Source organism: Podarcis cretensis (assembly GCF_951804945.1).
Source record: "Podarcis cretensis genome assembly, chromosome: 14".
Classification (NCBI taxonomy): domain Eukaryota; kingdom Metazoa; phylum Chordata; class Lepidosauria; order Squamata; family Lacertidae; genus Podarcis; species Podarcis cretensis.
Window position 1 is genome coordinate 5,875,457 of NC_137183.1, and position 24,126 is coordinate 5,899,582.

Here is a 24,126-nt window from a genome sequence, read left to right on the forward strand (position 1 = left end):
AGAGTCCATTTCATCAGGTGCATCAAGAGTTATCTTCAGTGGACAGCTATATACAGGAGCAGAGATGTATATACACGTACCCAATGCTTTTTTAATTAGAAAAAAAATGTGCTGGTACTCACCATGAGTTGTTACAGTAAGTGCCACACTTTTAACCTTGGGGTGGGGAGGCACTGGTACTGTATACCCTTGGGTACCCCCAGGGGAAAAAGCACTGCGTGTACCTGTCAAATGAAAGTAAACCTTTGTGCATCTGATGAAGTGGACTCTATTCCACAAAAATTTAGGTACAATACAAAGAGATCTAAGGTACTATGAATTCTTTGGTGTGTGCATTGAATTCATATCCTATTATTCAGATTTTACAGAAAACCTCCATGGGATCTTCCTGCTGATATGAAAAAGCATATTTACAATGACTGTCCACCCAAAGATGAGAAATATTAAAAACACACGGGCTCACAGGATACATACATCAACTTTTGTTCTAGTCATGTGAGCCGTTTCATATCTCTGTAAGCAAGAGGCAAAGAGAGACACCTAAACAAAGGTAACAGGAGTGTGCAGGTAGAACACAACAACTCATGGAGCAACTTGTTATGGAAGGGGCAGAACCCTCCACCCCATCAACCCAGGAGTCTTTTGCAGGCAGTGTTCACACACTTTCAGAACCACAGGCGAACTGGTACTGTTACAGGTGCCACACAATATTTGTTCTGAACATGTAAGAATTTTACTTTTTCTTATAGACCACAGTGCCACATGCGTCCCTAAACAAAGTTAATGGGAAATTGGTGTATTACATCCATACATCATGGGCTCATTTTACGCTCATTCATGGAATGTTTCTACAGACTATAGTACAGCAAAGGCTAGTAGAAAGTGGGCAGTCACAAGAGTAACCTATGCTGATTTTTTAGAAACAATACTGCATAGGCTTAGCATGTTGTGTGAACCAGGCCACTGTGGTTCTGATTATACTGGAGATCAGGGATGGACACAGGAGACTATGTTCTTTTGGCTTCTTGCAACCCTGTGACATTCTGTCTATGCTGACTATGTGACACTTCTAGGGCTATCAGAAGTTTGAAACAAGACTGTTAAAAGTGTGTCTCTTTGCCTGTGCTTCTGCATGGCCAGATATAATCCAGGATCTCTCACACCTAATTCATGGTACATGCAAGAGATGTTCTGCAAGAGGTACATAACTGTTTGAAGACCCTATAGATTAAGGGAAATGAACTGGACCCAGGCCAATGCTCACCCTTCTGAGATGGGTGTGTGTAGTGGGAGGTTGACTGCTGTAGTAATGGGACTTGTTGGCAGGCCACTTTGGGCAACTAAAAATTTGGCACACCAACTCGCACTCCCTTCTCATAGAAGCCTTTTGCTGAAATCAGGCAAAGTCTCTTCCCTCCCAAGACTGAGTCACTTTGCCCAACCGTGAAAAAAGAACTCAAGAATCTGGGCTGCAGCCTCCTCTTCAATCATCTCCAAAATCCCAGCACCCCAATAAATGGATGGTTGGATCCCACATAGAAACATATGAACCATCTTCTACTGAATCAGAGTTCTGGTCCATCTGGCCAACATTGCCTCCCTGACCAGCAGTGGCTCTCCGAAGTCTCTTGCCCCGCAGCCCTGAGAGCCTTTAGCTGAAATCCCTGCTGCCTGAACTGAGAATCCTCCACTCACAAAGTGCATGTGCACTATGTCTTAGCTATGGGCCCTCCAGCTAAGCAACCAGAGCTGCAGATAAACTATCTGAAAAACTCTATGAAGAGGAGCAGGATAACACATTATTTGACAGCAAGGTGGTTTTACCTGAAGGAACAGCAGTACTGTTTGGGTGGTTATCGCCAGTCGACACAAAGATGTCTTCCTCTCCTTCAGTGGATGAGCTGGAAGAGGAATCACTACTGATGTCATTCTCACTAGAACTGCTGGAGCTGGGCAGCAGAGCATACTTCCGCCGAGCCAATACCTCCCTTTTCTTCCGCTGCATTAAAATCCGCTCTTTTTGGTTTTGCGTCCGCTGGGAGGAGCTGGTTTTCACAAACCGCTTCCTATAAGGGAGCCTCCTCAGAGTACTGCTGCTATGGAAACAGGGCCTTTTCATCAAGAGCCCTGGAACAGACTCTGTCTCTGTCCGGGGCCACTTTTGGGGCCGAGTACCATGAGTTCTGCTTGAAGCATTCAGCACCGGCCGAGCATGCCTCACGGAGGCTGCCTCCTTGTCCTCCTCCTCAGACGTTACCGTGTCAGAGTCTCCAAAATGCAAACTAGATGAAGGTGAAGAGACACAGTCACTAAAAGATGAGTCATTGTCTTCGCTTTGCGGATCGAGGCGCTGCCTTAACCCTAAAATCCGGGGGTTGTCTTTTCCGCCACAGTTCTGAGCATAGGAAGGACCAGCCTGCTGGTTTTTACGTTTCTTGCGCATGACTATGGTTTCTTGCTCCGGGCGATTTCCGTTGAGGTCCTTCTGCTTCTGAGAGTCACCACAAAGGTGAGAGAATTCATCCCCGACTTTGTTGGCAATCATCTCAACTTCTTCAGGGAAACTTTTGGCTGCCTCAATGGGCTGAGGAGGGTTCAAAAGGATCCCTTTCAGGCTCTCCTGGCTCTTTGGTGCACCAGAAGAAACGTCACTCTTCATATCCGCTTCGAGGGTATAGACTGTATTACATTTAGGAGTCCATTGAGACATGGGAAAACGGCAGGGAGGGCCTGACAGAAATAAAAACAGAAATATTAGAATAATGAACAATGCAAACACCAGCTGTCAGAAGAACTTCCCAATAACTAAATAATTCATTTCTTCCCCCTTCGTAAGTTGCAGGAAAGTCTGTGGAAATCCAGTGTTTGGCATCTGCCATCACAGGAAGTCATGCTGTGTTTTAAAACTCTATACTTCACAAGCTTTTGAAACTAACCGGGCGCCAGCAGCGCCCCCTAGCAACCAAGTGGAGATTTCTGGTCGCAGGAAATGCAACTTGAAATCTCCACCACTCACAAAAGCTGAAAAGCTGTTAGCAGTTATTGAGCTTCTGGCATTCCCCTGTTACTCCTCATCAGGCCTTTTGCATAAGTAAACAAGTAAGCTCCTCTTTCACCATCCTGGAAACAATGCCATTTGGAAGGCTGTAGCAGCTACTTTATCAGCCCCACCTCCCCTCCAGAGCAGCCTGTTCTTAAGCCTTTGCCTGTTTTTAATACAGGTTTCAGCTTTGCTTTAGGTTTCTGATGAATAGGAGAGGGATGGATTGGTACTACTGGAGAGATACTGCTCAAAAGTAACAAATTAGGTTGCAATCACATTTGCCTGTGTGGGTTAAACCACAGGGCCTAGAACTTGCCAATCAGAAGGTCGGCGGTTCGAATTCCCGCGATGGGGTGAGCTCCCATTTCTCAGTCCCTGCTCCTGCCAACCTAGCAGTTTGAAAGCACGTCAAAGTGCAAGTAGATAAATAGGTACCACTCCAGCAGGTAGGTAAATGGCATTTTTGTGCACTGCTCTGGTTTGCCAGAAGCAGCTTAGTCATGCTGGCCACATGACCCAGAAACTGTACCCTGGCTCCCTCGGCCAATAAAATGAGATGAGCGCCGCAACCCCAGAGTTGGCCACGACTGGACCTAATGGTCAGGGTCCCTTTACCTTTACGCCCTTTAGAATTCAGTAGGAACTATTTCTGTGTAGAAATAGTTAGGATTGTGTCTCTCTTTCAAGAATTTTGATATAATTATTCACTGTTTGTTAGTGGCTTGGCAAAGGGGGCTTTATGGTGGGGAATAGATACGTAAATCTCACTGATTTCAATGGGAGCATTTCAGCCTGATTCAGTACATGTTTTCAGTACATATTTTCTCTGAAGTAATTTCCAGTTTATTAAATAGAATTTACTCTCAAGAAATCCTGTGATAAGGATTACAGGCCTAAGCATGTCCTTGACTCTTGCCCATTGAAAACAGCACAACCAAAAAGTACTTAACTTTAGCTGGATGGTGCCCAGGAACTAGAATGTTCTCTTATCCTATATAGTATCATAGTTCATTTAGCATTTATCGGTAATTGCTGTGTTATTGTAAATGAGATCACCACATTCTGTGAGAATGAGCGTTAGTACACCTGTTCTGTTGGAAAAACTGAAATATCTTGCAGCTAGTTGTTTTCTTTCTCAAGAAAATGGTGTGGAAGATGTAGTTTTGGTTTTTAAATACTGTAATTAATTTCCAGGTCCGTAATTTTCTATGCCATTGTAATCTTTGGTTTCTCGATGCATAATTCTGGGCATGAACGAAGCCCAAAAAAGATGCTTGCATTTCTCTTTATTTTAAAATAATTTTTTAAAAGTACATAAAAAAAATTATCTGTAAAAACAAAATTATACCAACATTCTACACAATGCGTCTCAATAGATATATCATTGGTTTACCTACACAGTTTCATTTTGTGACATTTCCTGAAGGCTCCAAGATGTAATAATTATAAGAGGACAATTGGGTGTGGTGGCTTTTTTAAAATTCCATGTCATTTTCCAAACAAGGAGCTTCTGAATGAAGCACTGGAAATCACTATTTCATTGTGAAATTTCTCACAGAATATGAAATGACGACAGCTGATCCTGAGCACCCTAAGATGTAGTGTGAAGCTTTTTAGTATAAATAGTTCATATTTTAAGATGCATTGTTTATACTGGGATTGCCTTAGACGATACTTATCATCTTCCTACCTGTTTGCCTTCCCAGTGTAAAAATAACAAAATAAACATATGAATGTGGGTTGCAGGAAAGGCTTTCATGTATTCGATATAATACCAGTTTTCATATTTATTTTATAAAATCTCAAGTATAAAACTGGACTTCTCTAATCCTAGCTTTCATTGCAGTTTGAAGAAATCTAGCTAGTCATAGAATCATAGTTGGAAGGGACACAAAAGGTCATGTAGTCCAATCCCCTTGCAATGTCAGACGTGTGTGTGTGTGTGTGTGTGTAGCTGGTACAATTGAATGACTGCAATTTATGAAGAACTACAATGTGGTGGGGGTTATTTCTTTAACCCAGTAGTGTAGCTCCAGTGGTTCAAGCAAGAGGTGTGGGTGTAACTTAACAGCCTTTGAATGTGTTCAGAAAGCAGTACAAAAATCAAACTGAACAAAAAATGGCAACTAGCCATTGTGTTTTTGCGCCTGCAACCTAGGTTCCAGGAGCCATTTGGCGAATAGCTTTTCTAAGCCAGTTTCTAATACTGCTTGCAACAACCCACAAATTGCCGTGTCTCAAATAAAATGAAGCAGAAGTAGAAGACATACCCAGGGAGATGACTGGACCAGAAAAAGTTTAACAAGAATTTAAGTTAATTCATATTGGAAGATATTAATTATTAGAAAGGCAAAATAATAAAATCCAAGCTATATTAAAATGTTATTTGTTAGGAAAGCAGCAGTATTCCCTTTCACATAGTTCTAAACTCTTGCAGACAAGGACTAGCGTCTGATGAGCTTTAAAGGATACCAGGACTACTTTCTCAACTGAGTGCAGATAATCTGTGGAACTTCCTGCAATCACAGGAAACAATGACCCACAGAGCACAACTAAGTTGTGCGATTTTTTGGAGAGAATTTGGACTTGCTTGTTTGAAAACAAAATATATGCAGGGAGAGGGATGAAGATTTAAGAGAGCTGTGGTTTGCTATCAAGTGCTCACCTCTCTCTCACCCTCAGTTATGAAAAACCATAGAATCATAGAGTTGGAAGAGACCACAAGAGCCATCGAGTCCAACCCCCTGCCAAGCAGGAAACACCATCAGAGCACTCCTGACATATGGTTGTCAAGCCTCTGCTTAAAGACCTCCAAAGAAGGAGACTCCACCACACTCCTGGGCAGCAAATTCCACTGTCGAACAGCTCTTACTGTCAGGAAGTTCTTCCTAATGTTTAGGTGGAATCTTCTTTCTTGTAGTTTGGAGTCATTGCTCCGTGACCACTTCTCTGGAGCAGCAGAAAACAACCTTTCTCCCTCCTCTATGTGACATCCTTTTATATATTTGAACATGGCTATCATATCACCCCTTAACCTCCTCTTCTCCAGGCTAAACATGCCCAGCTCCTTTAGCCGTTCCTCATAAGGCATCGTTTCCAGGCCTTTGACAATTTTGGTTGCCCTCCTCTGGACACGTTCCAGTTTGTCAGTGTCCTTCTTGAACTGTGGTGCCCAGAACTGGACACAGTACTCCAGGTGAGGTCTGACTAGAGCAGAATACAGTGGCACTATTTCTTCCCTTGATCTAGATGCTATACTCCTATTGATGCAGCCCAGAATTGCATTGGCTTTTTTAGCTGCCACGTCACACTGTTGGCTCATGTCAGGTTTGTGGTCAACCAAGACTCCTAGATCCTTTTCACATGTACTGCTCTCAAGCCAGGTGTCACCCATCTTGTATTTCTGCCTCTCATTTTTTTTGCCCAAGTGCAATACTTTACATTTTTGCACACTTCACTGCTTTGCCATTTAATAGTATTTGTACACACATTTGCAAGTTTTAGCAATAATCATGTGGCCTGGAAGCTTGCTATTTATTTTTATCTATTTTGAATGCTCAGAATCTGAGAATTCTGACTTAACCATTCTGTATTGTCATCAAGAGGGGAACCAGCTGAGGTCAAGAAGCTATGCAGGGTCTGTCTAGGATGCTGTGCTTTAAACACCCTTGCTCTCAAGATAGCGAATGCTTCTGCTGTTGCTCATCACTTTTCCAATTAGTAGCTGATAGTTTAATAGCCTCTCAGAACCTGGGCAACAGCAGAGAGAACTGGAGAGCAAGAAGGAGCAAATTTGCACGTTGCAACTGCTGTGAAAACTGGGAGGGCTAGCAAACTCTAATTCACTAAGCAATTAGGTTCTGAATATGTTAACAAGTTACCTTCATTTCTTATGCCCTTGTTGGGATTTTGTCAGCTTGAATAAAAGTTTCCCTGCAACCAAAAACACCCCACTCCTGTGATACATATTCTCTTCTTGCAGCTATAGGACAAGGAAGCAAACACCTGATTCACCCGGCAGCGCAGCAGCAGCAAAAAAATACACATCTTTTGCTGCTGGGCAAATCAAGTGCTGGACGGGGTAGTAAAAGACGCAGCCAAGCAGGTGGAGATGCTATGCACCAAGGATATCTCCTGGACATCTCCATCCAGTTGAAAAGGCTGATTGCCAGTCGCAAAATGTGCCTGGCGCCTGACTAATTTCGGACCCTGCCTGATAGGAGTTGCAGTTCAAAATATCAGATGGGCACCAGGTTGCAGAAGGCTGTCATGAGGGATCTGGTGTATTTGTCTTGGCTGTAAAAAAAAAAAAAGAGGGGGTGAAAGTACATATGTAGCTCCATGTACATTTCCTTTCACATATATGGCTCAATAAAGCTATGTGAACAGCTTCTTTATGGCCAAGCATTTTCACATTCGAAAACTAAAGAGGGAGTGCAGGGAACTGTGTATTAACTAACAACACAATTGAAACTGGCCTCCAAGCAAACACAGTTCTAGGAGGCCCATGTTTAGAAGTATGCTTATCAACAAGACAATGTTCCACGTTCCCCTAACATGCAGAAAACTGGCAGGGATGGCTGTGGTTATTGCACTGCTTGACACAACCAGGAAAACTGTATGATCCTGGCTGTTTACAGACAAGCAAGGAAGGAGAAGCATTTTGAGAAAGAGCAGCACTAAAGGAACTACGGAAAGGCTTAGGCAGAGGCATAGCTGGGGGGTCAGTGGGGGGCACCGGGCGGCACTTACCACACCCGAGCCACGAGTCTCTCCTGGGAGTGACATGGTGGCTTGGGCGCGTGTAGGCTCTGCATGCGGCACGGCTGTGCTGAGGGACAAACTCCTACATAGGGTGACTTCTTACTTTCTTTGTCAACAAACAGTGGGAGAATCACAATCAACCTTGGTGTTGCTATGTTTTATTTTGTACATTTCTACCTTGTCAACAGATTATTTCTAAGGTGGCTCACAAAATTGCAATACTTAAAAAAATACAAATATTAAATACATCATCACCATAAATGTTTAAGCAGCAGGGATGTAAAAATTACTTATTATTGCATCATTTATACGTAATTTATTATCCATCTTTCCACAAAGGAGGTAAAGGCATCATTGTATATGGCTCTCCCACTCCACATTTTACCCTCACAACAACCCTGTGAGGTAACCTTGAGATGAAAGACGGTGATTGGCCAGGTCAAAATCACCCAGTAAGCATCATGACTGAATGGGGATTCAAACACTGATATTTCAAGTCCTAGTCTACCACCCTTACCACCGTAAAAAGGTAAAGGGACTCCTGACCATTAGGTCCAGTTGCGGATGACTCTGGGGTTGCGACGCTCATCTCGCTTTATTGGCCGAGGGAGCCGGTGTACAGCTTCCGGGTCATGTGGCCAGCATGACTAAGCTGCTTCTGGCGAGGCAGAGCAGCCCCATTTACCTTCCTGCCGGAGCGGTACCTATCTATCTACTTGCACTCTGACGTGCTTTTGAACTGCTAGGTTTGCAGGAGACCACTGTACTAGACATCAAAGCAACACAACGAGTAGGCAGAACTAAGAACACCACAATCATGGGCAGATGTGCAAGTAGCACTATTATGACCTGGCCCTAGCGAATTCTGAGGACCTAAACCTCAGAAGCACTGAAAAACAGAGTCACCACACCCTTGACCACAGTAGGTAGGGATTTCCAAAGGGTCACCCCTGACCAAAGGGTGGAAGGTTCATGCAGGACTAGGTGGCCCTCAAGACATTCTGGTCCTGAGCTGTGGGGCTTTTGTAAGCTAATGCCAACAGTCTTGACTTGAGCCCAAAACCATTGAAGGTGCCAGTGAACCTTTTCCAATACCTCCACCCCAATCTTCTAAACATCAGGAGCTGACTGAGCTTGACACTCCAGAGAACATCCTACATGATGTATGACAACTCTCCTAAGCAGATATAGAAACATACTCCACTCTGCAGCCAAGGCTCAGATTCTCTTCTCTCTATCATGCCCCCTCCTATCAGCAGGGGTGGGAGACCTATTTCAGCCCCAAGGCCACATTCTCTCATGCATAACCTTCTGGAAGGCTGCTGCTGCAGATGAATGGTGGGCAGGGCACAAAAGCGGGTGTGGGCAGAACAATGGACATGGCTCTTCCCTTTATACCAGGGATGGGCAGCTGATGCTTGCTGACCTACAACTCCCATTATCCCTGGCTGGGCTGATGGGAGTTGGGAGTCCAACCAAATATGGCTCCCAATCTTCCCTACTTTATTCATTATGCTATATTCCAGGCAAGCAAAAGTCAGAGGTTTCTACACCTACCCTCATTTCTCCATCCAGATAAGCAAGAGGCGTCATTACAGTTCAAAGACACATTTCAGCCAGGCAAAAGCACTCAAAGAGGACACAGAGCAGGGCCGGTGAGAGGTATGGTCTGGGTAGGCCACTCAATTTAAAGTGCTGGTATGAAAATTTTAGAGGACCAAATTGTATGAGGAAACCTACCTGAGCCCCAATATCAGCTTTGGAGTTTAAGATGTGACTGGCAGATAACAGGGAAAGGGCCTTTACTGGGGGCAGTACAGATGCATAACTCCCTCCCTAGTGATATCTGTCAAACCCCTTTCTTGCCCACTTATTGTAAAGACCTTTCTGTTCAACAATGTATGACCCACTCCTTCCCAAACTGGGCAGCAGAGGTCCGGAGACTCATTCAATGATGTGAGGTGGCAGAGGCCCAGGAAAGTCTCGGATGACAAACCATGCACATTGGCAGTGATACTGGGTGGTATCTGAGCTTTACTCCGAATAGACCAAATGAAATTAATGAACATGAAGCCAGTGCCATTAATTTCAGGTCTACTTTGAGTAAAATGCTTTGGATGCCAAAGCAGAGAGTAAAAACACTGCGAAGTTAAATAACTAACACTGGAGACTACAAGAGGCATTGCATAAGCCATAGTTGTAAGCCAGTTGTTAGCAAGAGTTCTTTATAGGCCTTTCCATGGGCAATGCCTTCGTAGAGATTCATTCCACAGAACAGCTGCAACCTCTAGAACAGTACCATCCCTAGTAGGACATGGGATTACCTGGGGGGCAGTAAGAGGCAAGGGGGGTGTCAGGGGGTGCTGGAGGTAACTGAGGCCAAATCTGTCATCTCTATATTTACTTCAGAGTTAACTCTATTCAAGTGCAATGTAAGGTGTTGCACACTGTACCAACTTGTCTGAGCTAGAAGAGAAAAGTGGGATGTTGTTGACAGACAATGGAGTGCGCCTCTGGGGGTGAAGTCAAACCGCTGTAAGCACTGAAGTGACCTCTCTGGGATGCAAGCCTGGGCAGTATGTATGCAGGTCCTGGGCTGCCCAAACGACAAGACCCCCCTCTTGGCCTCACTGATGCGGTTCAAAGGAAAGCAGAGCAATATGTTTACAAGCTTTTTGTCACCATTTGGATATGCTGTTTAAGATATGTCTAAGTGATTTGGGGGATCTTCTTTTGATAGAATTTCCATATTAGAAATCCATTTTCAGATATATTGAGGAAGTTGCGGTAGTGAAGAAAGAACTACCTGAGCTACAAAATGACTGAGCTGAAGCCAAAGTTTAAGAAATCATACAAGTTTTGGTTACAAAAGGAAATTTCTGATTGTTCTCTGTGCTATAGACAAAGGTTAAACTCCTTGCTGCATTTCCAACATGAACCTTGATGGAACACAGTTTAGTGCTGTTGTCCACCTTCTCCCCAAGCAACGAAATGGACTTCCAGATTACTAAATGTAGTGATTTAAGAAGACTCCTGCTATGTGACTTTAGACCAGAGAGTGGGAAACTGGTATAACTTCATCAGGCCCATCCATTGCATTCAGAATTTATGGAACAGTGAAGGAGTTACTAAATGTGATATCTAAGAAATGACTCTCAGACTGAAAAGCTGGTAGCACTGGATCAAGATAATCAATTTTGTTGAATTAATTAAACTAGTTCTAACTGGATTGTGAATAAATGTGCAATTAATTGTTACTGCATTGAATTTTATTGTGTTTTCATCTTCCTTAGTGGGTCATGCACACTGCTATTCTGAATAATGCTGTTTATATGGTAGGGAACACCGAGTTTATTTATTTTTTAAAATACTATTTATTACTTTTAAAACTTACAAAAAAGATAGAGAAGAAAAAAGAAAAAAAGAAAAAAAACAAGAAAGGGAAAAAACAATACAATACAATATATAAACAATACAAAACACAACATTGACACATTGACCTAAACAAAACAAAACAAAAACAATTTAAAAACATACATCATACCATTTCAGTACTCTATCTTTCATACCCTTGTTTCATCGACCTCCTCTCACCTCTCTATTCCACTTCTATTAATTGTTTCAGCAATTCCTTTCCATCTTTCTCTATTTTCTGTCATATAAATATCTTAACTTATTTTTACCCTTATTTTCCATTAATACTATAATGCTTATTTATGCTTAACTCCTTATAACATTTCTACTAAAGCCATAAGATTTCATTCCAACATTTTTCTAACACTCAGTAATTTTACAATATTTCTATTTCTAAAAATAAACTTTAAACTTTTTCCAATCTTCTTCCACCATCTCTTCTCCCTGGTCTCGGATACTGCCAGTCATTCGTCAATTCCATATAGTCCATCAACCTGGTGATCTTCTGTCCGAGGCTCTTAACTCTTTTCCAAGTCCCTTCTGCAGGTCTTCTTCATATTTATACATGCACTTTACTTTGTCTTCTACTGATCTTGTTCTTATTTTCCTTCCTTTGATACTGAAGAGCAGATCTCGGGGAAGCTCCACCCTAGCAATGCTTTTATTCCTTCTCGACAGGTCAACCAAATCTCCATGGTTAAATCTAAAATCCATAAGGTATTTCAAGACATGTTTCAAAATTCCTCCAAATCCAAAGGCCCCCACAGCTCCAATCTCCTCACGACCCAAGTCCAAATCCCAAAAGTCAGTAAATCCCTGCATGAAGGGATCTATCCAACTTTCCTTCTCCAGTCCAGGCAGGGCTCCGATCCTCAAAATCTGACTTTTTCTAAATTCAATCATAAAAGGCCTCAACTTATAGTCCACAATTTGCCTCTGTAAGGCTGGGGCTCCCACTTGTATTACTTTAGGTTCAACAACAGCAACTTTCTTCTTCGCCTTCTCGACAATTTGCCCTGTCAAAGTAGATTCCTGTATCAGATCCTGAATAATTTCTGTATTGATGTTCACTTTTTGTCCCAAATTAGTCACTTTTTGTCCCAAGTTATCAATTTTAGTAGTCATAACATCTGTCTTCTTGTGGAGTTGTTCCAACGAGTGACTTATCTTACATAATGCAATCACTAAAACTTCTTCTGTCGACATTCTCTTTTTTTATTTTTTATTTTTAAATTAATTTTTATTCGTTTTTCAGACAGATAGTAAAGACACAACAAAACAAACAAAAGAAAAACAAAAAGCAAACAAGGCACACAAAACAATTAAACCAATATAACTTCAAAATCATCATTTCATACTCTTCTTTCTTTTGACTTCCCCGTACCTCCCCGTCCCTGCATCCTTGTTTAATGATTCTTTAGCAACCCTTAAGTCAATTGTCTTAATTCCCTTTCATAAAGTTTCCTTTAGTTTTTTAGTTACTGCTGCAATTCTTTACCTCTTACCCCCTGACATCTTAACATTCCTCAATTTTACAATTGTTTTTAAGATATATTTTAAATTTCTTCCAGTCCTCTTCCACTGTCTCTTTCCCCTGGTCACGGATTCTGCCCGTCATCTCAGCCAGTCCCATAAAGTCCATCACCTTTGTTTGCCATTCTTCCAGAGTAGGTAGTTCTTGCACTTCTGTCGACATTCTCAAATAGTCCAAGGTCAATCCCTGATTCTCACAGTCTCTTATCTTGCAGCTGGTTCCCCCAGCTCAGCTCTTATAACAGTTTCAAAGGCTCCCTCTAAAGGGAAACAGTTTCTATTTGTGTCAATCCTTTTAAGCACAGTTCAAACAGTAAATATAGTTTCAATTTTCAGTTACTTTTCCTCCTTTTTAAACGCAGAAGAGGACAATGGAAACAATATATTTCTCTTATTTAGCTAACTGTCAAGATACGTTCTATTCACAGCCAATGAACTTCAAAACGTCAATCTTACTGGCAGCCCCTTTCCAGGTTCAGAGCGGTGGTGATTTAATTTTCATCACTCTCTCCTGCAGGCTTATGCGATCCAAAATTTACCCCCTCTTCTCCTGCTTCCAAGGGGGGTTTAATAGTTTTAATCGATGGAAGTTTAATCCTTTGCGGAAGACTTTCCAAGACCTTAGCTTGCAGCGTCTTTGCTTCAATATTTACAAAAGGGGAAGGCGGACTTCCTGTTTGTAACCTTCCCGTTTCAGTGCCAAATTAAGACATTTATAGACCCAATTTTCCGTTCTACTCACGGGTAGTTGTTTAAAATCGAATTGTCCACAGGAAAAAGTCAGCGCTCCCCGGCAACAGCAATGCGGCTTCACTCCGTGAAAGAAGCAATCAATTCGAAGCAACGCGCCGCTCACCCCACGTCGCTCCGGATCCCTGAAACCGGGTCTCCCCGCGAGTAGGGGAGGTGCAAAAGGTGCCAGCCGAATCTCAGGTTCACAGGCTTCTCCCGCCTGTGATTTTTAGTGGGTCTCCGCCTTCGCCATGGCGGCCAGACCCCGTTTCCACGGAGTAAATTCCTCCCGATCAGAGGAATTCCGCCATTGCCAGAGGCGCTAACCCGAAGTCGGGAACACCGAGTTTATAGAACCAAGGGGGTGGTGGCCCCAAAACCACTGATCTATAAAGCTGCAAGGACATGTGTGGGAAAGACTCCTGCAATCAGCCCTGGCCAATGGCCATGCAATTCCAAGCCTTCAAGTATTACAGCTGTGCTGTGTAATGAACCCACAGAAAAGCAGTTTCTACAGCAGTGTAAAATACGTTAGGAAGGCACCGCATATTCATGCCACTGTGTGACGGGACTACCTCTGAAAATTGATTCTGGACACGGATTTTTCATTTTTTAAAAAGCTTATTTTAAAGAGCACCAATAACCAGAAATGAAAGGAAAATCTTACCGTGAATTTCTATTCCCAGAGGCACCTGAAGGACACTCCTTCCATCTGGGATAACTCTTCTCTCAATGGTTAGGCCAGTGAGGGGGAACAGTCATCCCAGATGGAAGGGCTGTCCTTCAGGAGCCTCCGGGGAACATAGCTTTCTACTGGTATGGAAGAAATCAGCATACAACAAGAGTTAAAGATAAGGAAGAAGTGGCAGCATCTACCAGGGTTTCCATTTGAACCCAGTCTTTTATAGTTTGTATTGCAGCAATTCAGAGTATTGGCCTAGTGCAGGAATGGGGAATACGTGGTCCTCCATATGTTGCTGGATTATAACTCACCTTATCCCTGACCAATGGTCACATACTGGTTGGGACTGATGGGAGTTTGGAGTCAAGCATGTGGAGTGGCACAGGTTGCTCACATTATTGGTGCTAAGTCACAGATGAGGTTGATGCTCCAGCTTTCTACACCCTCAATGGGCATATTGAAGAGGAAGGGAAGTGGGCTAATTGTTACTGACTAGCACCACAGTAATTGGTGTTTCTATTGTGCTGTACAGTAGCTTGTTGCTGGGTAAGAGACATTATGATCAGGGTGGTGGAGTTGCACAATTGCTGCAAACTCTGTAGTGGGCAAGTCACAATCCCTGTGCTTGGGACTTCTGGCAGCATTCCTATGACTGCATGGCTGGCTAAGTTCAGGATATTGAATGCAGATCACAACAATATCAGAGGCTCCATGTTAGCCATCTTGGCTGCTCATTCAGACATAAAAATGGTTTGCCATCCCCCCTTCCTATTGCCTTTCTTTCTGTTTCAGGTTGGTGTGTTGGCTGCTATCCAACTGATGCTTTTATTAGTATTCATGGATAATCTGTTTTGCTTTGCTGTGTTATGTTTTATTATACTGCTGTTTTTAGAAGACTTGCCATGTCAACTCTGGTAGAAATGTGGCATACACAATTTTGAAATTATATATATATATATATATATATATATATATATATATATATATATATGTTTAAGGACAGCCCAATTTTCTGATCTCACTGCTACCCCTGTTGTTTCTCCCCTACTGCCATTCTAATAATAGCAGTATTCGGAGTGGTATATTAACAAGTACTTTCATTAATGTACTGAAGACCAAGCACCACAGCAATCCTCATCAGTTCACATTGGAGAGAGCTGCTCATATATCACCAGGATTACAATAGTTAGTAGCACTGCAACAGTGTTAGAAATTATGAGATAGATAAATACCACCAAATGGCACCTTAAACCTGGGTTATGGTTGCCACAATGGAATGGCTAGGTGCCGTTTTTGTTCATTTGTTTTTGTTTTGCAGTGGACTTCATTATCATCATAATCATTCCTTTCATTTCTATACCTCTTTATGTTTTAAAGACCAAATCTCAAAGCCATTTACAACACATCAAAACATCAAATAAAACAATCCAGAAAAAAACAAAGTCAAGCTTCAATGACATATTTCAGATTCTTCTCTAAGTGACTTTTTGCTTTCCCCAGCCGCCATCCAGAGATTTCCACCTGGTCGCAATTGGACCTGTGCCAGTCGCAAAACATACCTGGCACCTGGCAAAGTTTGAACACTCCTATACAAACTATACCAGCCTTCCCCAAATGTTTTGGGCTACAGGGGAAAAGGTGGGATATAAAATATATATATAACAACAACAACTTCACTCAGCCCCAACAAAATCCAGATAAGCCAAAGCATCTGGATAGTGGAAGGCTGGTCTATAGTCCTATATCTCCTGCTATGGACCCCTTAGGATCCTGGGGTGGTAGTGGGGGGCGGGGAGAGAAGATCGCCACCAGCTATTCCAGTAAGCATCAGGGGATCTCTTACTATCATGTAACCCGGGGAGGGGGGAGCTTACCACTTGGGAGATTCATTCACATGAATGACACCCCACTCAACTCTGTAAAGAGAAACACAATACATTAAGTCCTTGTTAACATGATTTCCTCACCACTGTGACCCACCATTTCAGGACAGACCAGTTGGCATATAGCCAACGTGTGTTTAACTAACAGCAGATCCACAACCAGACACTGTAGTTCTCTCATCCCACTCTATGCATGTACAGTATATGTTGTGTATATAAACACAATGCTAGCTATTGTACGTTTGCCCTTCATCAACTTCTCACCACCTTCACTCCCCCAATCACATGTAAAAGTTGAACCTCGATTTACATTAAATTTACCTGCAACCTGCCTGGTAAACAGATTTCACAGTACAGTTAGCAAGTGATTCCACAAAATATATACCCTGGGAGGACAACAAAGCTTGCCAAGGTTCAGAGTTGCCACATAATCCAACTTGCTACATGGCCTTTGACAATGTACAAAGATACCACCAGATATTTTATTTTGAGAGGGGAGGAGTTAAGATTGAAATGCTCTCATCCTCTCCCTGTCCTACTACATTTAGATTTCTGATTCCCGCCCCGTTCCCATGCTGAAGTCAAGGCTTTCCATGTAGTCCAGGCACTGACCCACCCCAGACCAGCTCAGATTCAGCAGGGTAGGTCCATTGCCATTTGTTCAAATCAAATTTCAAGCATTAATAAAAGGGCTACACATTGATAAAATAAGGACTCCAGGTCACAAGAGTACTTCACTCCTCTCCAACCTGCAGACAAATTGTGAACAACATTTGGTTTGTTAATTTAGTATGCCAACCATGGCACAAAAAAACCTTAAAACAAATTGCAGAGCAATCTTCAACCACTGCAAATATGGTCTTCCATCTTAGTCCTACTACTGTAGAACCCCATACAACCTCCCCAAGTCACAAATCCTGTTCTCCTTTTCTTCAGGCTCTCTTCACATCAGGGCCATATACTTAAGCTTTTACGGTCCATTCATCTGAAGTCCAATGTCACATCCCTACTCTGTTTCAGAATCCATACTCCATTCACAAGCAAACACTTAAGTAGGGAGAGAGAGTCCACTCTGAACATGTGACAGAAATAAAAGGGGCTGTGTTGAAAGTGTGTTAAGAGATAATAAATCCACATTAAGGCACCTTGGGCATATTTTCTCTAGCGATAGCATACAGCAAGTGATCACCCTAAGTCTTGCCCTTGGGTCATTTCATATCAAGTGATGCATTTTTTTTCTGATGTCATCCAATTTTTGTCATATTTTGTACACTTGTTGAATGATCAAAACTAAGTTTAAATCTTTTTTTTAAATCTCATCCTGTTTTTGAGTTATGAGGGTTTGAAATATCAAAAAACGGCAATTTAGGCCTTGCAGGACTACACAAAAACCTTTAAAATTTCTTCAAAACCTCATGGGCTTTAATGTGGTATGTCGCATGATAGGCTTACTTTAAATTTTAAAGTTAAGTTACAAAATTGTAAATTTTAAAAGGTGATTAAAAATCAATATGATTAAAAATTTTCAAAAATTGTATTTAATATTTCTAAGAGCTACCTGCAAAATTTCATATTGGTATCTCAATGGGATCACATTAAAAAAATGTTTTGTACATACATGTCTGCCTTATGGGGTTCTATTTAGGATAAATGTGTCTTCTTGGAGTAAAATATAACGGAATAAACAAGATTTCAAACTATAATATCAGCTACTTCAGCTACTTTCTTTAGAAAGTTATACAGTTAAAAGGTATCTGAAAACTAATCAAGTTTTTCTTTTTAAAATGTGTTCCAAAGCGAAGTGATAGCTTGTTGTTGCATGATAGAATTAACACTTTAAAAGAATTCTTCTGAGTGCTTCATTTCATGAACATTACAACAAAATACATGGAGGGGATATATCCAATGAAAATGCTCTATTGAAACTTTTGAATAAATGTTTTTTTTTTATTAAATAAAAAATAAATGCTTCTGATCAAGCAGAAATGTCAAATGAAGAGAGGCATTTATCCTGCTAAACACACCCATTCGTTTGAATGAATGAAAGACTAACAGCCTTATGTAGTGATCCCATACACACTCAGAAACAAGCATTAGTGATTTCCAACAGGTATTTTCACAAGTAAACCTGCACAGAATTGAGCTGCATGCATGTTTTCTTTGCTTCAGCCACTTTCAAGCAGATTCCCTCTTGCTACCTTTTTATGCCATCATATTCTGCTACCTTTGCAACTCATCTCCCCATTCCAACCGCATTCTAGCTGTAAGTTTCTAAAGGCAGAGGACTGCCTTTTGTTTGGGTTCCCATATAAAGAGCCATGTGCACCGATGGTGCTGTATTATTAATCAATCAATCAATCAATCAATCATCACACGTCAATATGGAAATGACATAAAAGGCAACAATCCAGGACCCATTTCTAAAGCTGCATTTCGTTTCTTCACCCTCCACTTCAAGCTTCCACCCCCTTAAGGTGTTGGAAGGGGAGGGGCTGCTGTGGCCCTTACAACTCCCCCTCTCTCCACGCCCCTCCAACACATGCAGTAAAAGAGTCTAAATTTGGATTATTAACTTCTCAATGCAGGCACTTGCAGTTTTTTTACCGACGTTCACCAGACCCTCGAGGGTGCTGGACCAGGGCATAGTGACTACCAATAATTCCATTTCTTTATCCAAGATCGCACAGGCCCAGCGCGGGGAGGAGGAAAGCGAGGCGCAAGAGGCCGGCCAAGCCCGAACTGCCCATATTTTGCCTTCCCTCCCACCCCACAAGCTCTCCCGCTGCGTGGAGCTGCCCCCCTTCCGTCTCCCCCCACCCAACCAACCCGAACTGTACGCCTCTCGGGACAGAGATCTCCCGGGAAGGCGGACGGCGCTGCACCAGTCGGGGCCCTCAGCCCACCGCCGCCTATTCCTCTGCGGTCTCCCACCTTCCCTTCCGCCGTGAAGCGGCGGGCAGCCCCGGCCCAGGGGAGCCCCCCACGCAGGGCGGCCTCTCGCCCTCCTCCCACTCCCGGGGCCCACGGAAGCCTCCAGCGCGTACCTGAGGGGGGCGCTGAGGGGGGCGAGGGCGAAGCGGCCTAGCCCGGCCCAGCTGGCGCCGGACCCTCCTCACGGCTCCGCTCGGCGCGACGTCCTTCCTCTCGCCCGGTCCCCTCCTTCCCTCCCCGGTTCGGGGCCGAGGGCGCAGCCCCGAGCGGGGGCAGTTGGCTTTGCTGCGCGGCCCCCCGCCCCCCGGTCCTGCTTCTCCTGCCGCCGCCGCCGCCGCCGCCACCTCCCTCGTCTCCTTCTTCTGCTTCTTCTTCTCCTCTGCCAGCCGCTCCCTCCCTCTCCCTTTCCCCCTCTCTCTCCCTCCGCGGACGCAAAAGCGCGACACTCGGCGACGCTTTACGGCCAAGCCGCCAAGCGCCACCGGACAGCTGCCTAAAGAGGGTGCGGGGCTCTCCTCGCAGCGCGCACTTCGGGAGTGCGATGGGCGACTCCACGTGCGGGTGCAGGGCGGGGAAAGGGAGGGGGGAGGGTTGGTGGGGGGTTTTTTGTTTAGTTTTAAATAAGCCTAGTTAAAGTATCGTGGTCTTGTTTATTTTGATGAGTTAAAACAAAAGGGAACCCTGACAAGATCCTTATTTCATCAGCCAACCTGCGCCCACAGGCGGAAGGCCACGCTCTCCTCGAGCAAACATGAAGCAGCGGAATGAATGCACACCTTGGTTTTGTTGCGTGCGCGTTTTTAAAACGACTGAATAAACGCAAAACGTATTTGCCCCCACTTTCTACGCCCCGCACATGGAGTCCAGCCGAGGCATATTAGCGAGCTGGAAGTGTTTGCAGGGAAAGCCGTTAAGATTGTAGCCGCTTTGTCATCACCAGAGAGACGCACTAACGTCCCTCCCCATCCGCTGCCGCTCCTATCACCGCTTATTACGGGCGGCGCGCCACCTACTGGCCGGAGGACTACGCAGCGCCTTGCTGCAGAGGATCAGCCTGCAGGAAGGGATCCTGTTTGCGCCTCGTTGCTGCTGCAGGACTGCGAAATGGGTGGCGATGGGCCATTGTAGCGTCACTCTGGGTGCCCCACACGCTTCTCAGAGCCGGCCTCCCAGCAGCGAGCTGCCTTGGGTCCATGAATGGGTCCTGCTGGTAGCCCCTGGTAGCTTTCCTCCAGATGCGGGGCGGAGTAATGCTACCTAACCCACTTCGCGGGGTTGTTGTGACGGTCCCAAACGATCCAAGAATTGTAGAGTTGGAAGGGGTCACCAGGGTCATCTGCCACAATGGAAATGTTATTTTCTAAGACGCCTCAAAACCCTTCGGGGATTTGGATCGAGGGGGCTGCAGCCCTGCGCTGCCTTCTGGGGGGCAAAGAAAAGTGAAAGTATCCCCAAGTTTCAAAACTAAGGAGTTAAAATGATCGAAAGTGGGCCCGTAGAGGGGAAAAGAGGGACGTGTAGAAACTACTAATTTCTATTTTAAATTTTAACTATTAATTTCGGAACTAGCGAACTTAATAACCTGCACTTTCATTATCCCCACGTACCAAAGCTTTCCCCCCGACTGCGTAGCCTTTTCGCACAAGGCTCCATGGAGTTGGGCACAGCTAAGCCTGCGGAGAGGAGTCAGAAATCTGCGCCACTTCAACTGCCAGCTTTCCCTCGAAGAATCCTGGGCGTTGTAGTTCGTTGCGTGTCCGGTGAACTGAGTTCTTCCAACCCCCGCACAGAACATACCATGACAACAGCTCATCCAACTGTGCAGCCTTCCTTTACAACCCTAATTCCCACCCCACGTCTGCTCCTTCAGAGTGAATTTCACTAGTGAATTTAGAGGGGGGGTTCCTCCCAGGAACTGGAGTTAAGATTTCCACTTTAGGGTTTTTTGTTTTTTTAAAAAAATGCTTTATTGGTTGTTGTTTTTTAAACAAACCCATAACAAAACAGAAAAACAGATCAACCAGTATATAACGATCAACAAAAAAATCCAAAATTAACACTCCTCGCATACCAAAAAGAAAGAAACAAATTTAAGTTCATCCTTTACTAATTCTAATGTGACTTCCGGTCCCCCCACTGTGGTTCCTAAGTTCCCTTTCAATGCACACTTAATTTTATCTCTCCTAAATTCTCTTTCACTCAAATTCTTTAACAATCTCTTGTTTTTAAGGATTTCCACTTCAGGAGTAAACAAAAGGGGGTTGTTTTTGGAAACGTAGTTCACATTTCTTTGCAAGATTGTTAAAACATAAGTAGTATTTGCGTGTGCATTTCTGTGTACACACACACACTTATATTTATTACAGTGCCTAACAAAACGGAGATTTTGAATTCTTACAGCAAAAGGTTTCGGCTACTGCCTCCTTCAGGTGCTCTGAAGTGAACCCAAGGGTTCTTTAGCCAAGGTGGCAGTTCAAGGAATATTTGCAAGCGCGCCCTTTGCTGTTATCTTAGCAGTTCTGAGCTGGGGAGGTTTTTCTCGTAGGGCCATCAGTAAGGGAAGGTGTAAGGAGCCATCTCCCAGAGTGACCCATCTCACCTGTAGCACCCCAGTTATGGAACACCAGACCCTTCAAGTGTCCCTATTTTCCAGGGACAGTCCTGGAATTTCAGAAGCCATCCTGGTTTCTGATTTGATCCCAAAATGTCCCCCTTCTCTTAGAATATCCCTATTTTCATCGGAGAAATGTTGAAGGGTATGGAGTCATGTGACCCCTGAGCCAAGGAAGTAACTATACAACTTTAAGAAGACATCTGAATGCAGCCTTGTATAGGGAAGTTTTTACATGTTTAATGTTTTGTTATGTCTCTCTAGATGTTGGAAGCCGCTCAGAGTGATGGTATAAATATCATCATCATCATCATCATCATCATCATCATCATTATGGTTGTTGAATAAGACATCCCTATTTTCATTGGAGAAATATTGGAGGGTATTGAACACACTCCTCCCCTCCTTAGAAATTCAGTTGGCACAAACTTTGCTTTGTTTTAGGTCCCAACTGAAAAAGTGTATTTTTGCCTGTCCACAGTATGCAGTGATTTGACAGTTAAACTGATTTTAATATTGATTGTTGTCATTGTTTTCCCTTTGTGCAATTCCACCCTAAGGTCTACAAACCAAACCAGGTTGTTGAAAAGTTGTTTAGATTTACTAAACAAGTAATAATTCACTTACACAATGCAGAATGTATTAGTACATCATCATACAGCATCACAACACTGATTATATTTTAATTGCAAACCTTGTCACCATTATGGTTTATAGAAATAATTATCACCTATGAAAATTACAATGGCTCAGCCAACCTGCTATCATGCAAGCAGGGGATTTTTCATAAAGAAAACACTATATACATATCAACAATTGGCCCTTTTAAAATCCTCCTATAATAATAAGGTGCAGTATATTCCTAATCACTATCGCCTCTCTTTCATGTTGTCTTGATTACAATTGATATAAAAAATGCAAGCTTCATGATTAGAACCCCCCAAATGAAGTCTGCCCAAACATTTATAATTTGGTTAAAAAATGCAAGTTTCATCAATATTATCTTCAAAGTGAAAAGAATATTGTTAACAAATAATTGGGATTAAATTACTTGGTTTTCAGATGTGGATTAAGGCCTACTAGAGGGTCATGGCCTGTTCTAATGTGAGTCATAACAGCAGTTCTACCACCATACAAACATATGATTAAAAAATTAAGAAATGGGTCCCCACTTTAAAGTTGTATATCAGCTGGAGATCAAATACAAATAATTGCCATTAAAAACATATCTGGATAGGAATTATTTAGACACCTATTAAAATCTACATGATAATGTAGAAGAATAAATAATATATACTTTCTGGTGTGTGGTTTTTATAATAGTGAGATTTTCATTTATTTTTGTTTTTTAAAAAAGGAGTTAAAATGTATATGGCTCACTTAGGATTTAAGTTGTGCAAGGCTTTATTCTGTATGCTTAAGTACAGCTCTCACTAAATTTGAAAGTGGTGTCATAGTGCTTTAAAAATGTGGTGAGACTGTGGCCTTGCTCCACACCTTATTTGAGTGCTTTTGTTTGGCAGGAATGTGGCCTTAGTCTGTGATAATGTCTCTTCCTTGCCTTGAAGGGTGAGGAGAAATAAGGGAGTGATACAAAGATCCTACCCCCAGGGCTGAAAAAGATCCCCCAGGGCAGAGGATCTCAGGGTTCTTATAGATCCCACAATCCTGAAGTCTGCTCCTCCTTGGTGTAATGAGCGTGTGCCTGCTTGTATCTACGGATTCACACATTACATACCTGCATATATTATTTATTCTATCATTTGTGTTCTGCTTCTAGCCAAAAAAAGGCTTCTAGCTTACACAGTTTGATCAATTCAAACAATAGATTGATCATCCTTACCTCCAGGGTTTATAATCCTACAAGCCTATTGAAATCATGCACTGTACTCTTTTCGGCACCTGCTGAAAACAATATTCTTTAGACAAGCCTACCCAGATGCTTAGAAAGTTGAGGTAATTTAAATCTGCTTTAGTATTTTAATTTTTGTATTTTTAAAGTATGGTTGTGAATTTTTCTCTGTTTTATTGCTCTCTCTTTCCATCATGTTTGTTTTTGCAATCAAGCAGCGTATAAATTTTATGAAATAAATGAGCAATTAATGATAAAAAATTTATGAAATAAATGAGCAATAAATGATAAAAGTCAAGGCACAAGAGGGGGGGAAGCACAAAGAAGGATAAAAACAAAAGCAAACTCAATTCTTAAAGTTATGTGGTAATAGTTCTTATAATACGCTGCTGAAATGGAAGCAGCCTGATGGAATCAGCCGAGGTGGGAGACCTGTGGCGCCACTCAGGATGCAGAACTACAACTCCCATCACTCCATGCTGGCTGGCTCTAATGGGAACAGCATTTTTTGAACGCTCAAACGCCCCCCCCAATAAGCCCCGCTTCCCTTTCTCTCTCTTCCAATAAAGTTCAAGCTCCTGCCTTCCGGCCATCCAACTAACCAATCCGCATGCTTGGAAGACGAAAAAGAGGCGGAGCCGAGCGCCCCTCGCGGCGTGCGAGAGAAAAGGCGCAGCGGAA

At 43.0% G+C, this 24,126-nt stretch overlaps 1 protein-coding gene across 5 annotated transcripts in view; it reads right to left on the reverse strand.

The window, feature by feature from the left end:
• The window catches only part of RNF111 (ring finger protein 111), a 55,335-nt gene extending 34,590 nt beyond the window's left edge, over positions 1-20,745 (reverse strand). For 4 of the 5 annotated variants that reach the window (XM_079953217.1, XM_079953216.1, XM_079953215.1 and 1 more), the window contains exons 1-2: positions 20,590-20,745; positions 1,825-2,730 (exon numbers count right to left, since the gene is read on the reverse strand). In XM_079953217.1, coding sequence (XP_079809343.1) covers positions 1,825-2,730; positions 20,590-20,635 — 952 coding nt within the window. In that variant the 5' untranslated portion in view covers positions 20,636-20,745. Of the gene's footprint in view, positions 1-1,824; positions 2,731-20,589 lie in introns of those variants that run through there. The other variant, XM_079953218.1, reaches the window with a different exon arrangement.
• Between the last annotated feature and the right edge of the window lie 3,381 nt (positions 20,746-24,126).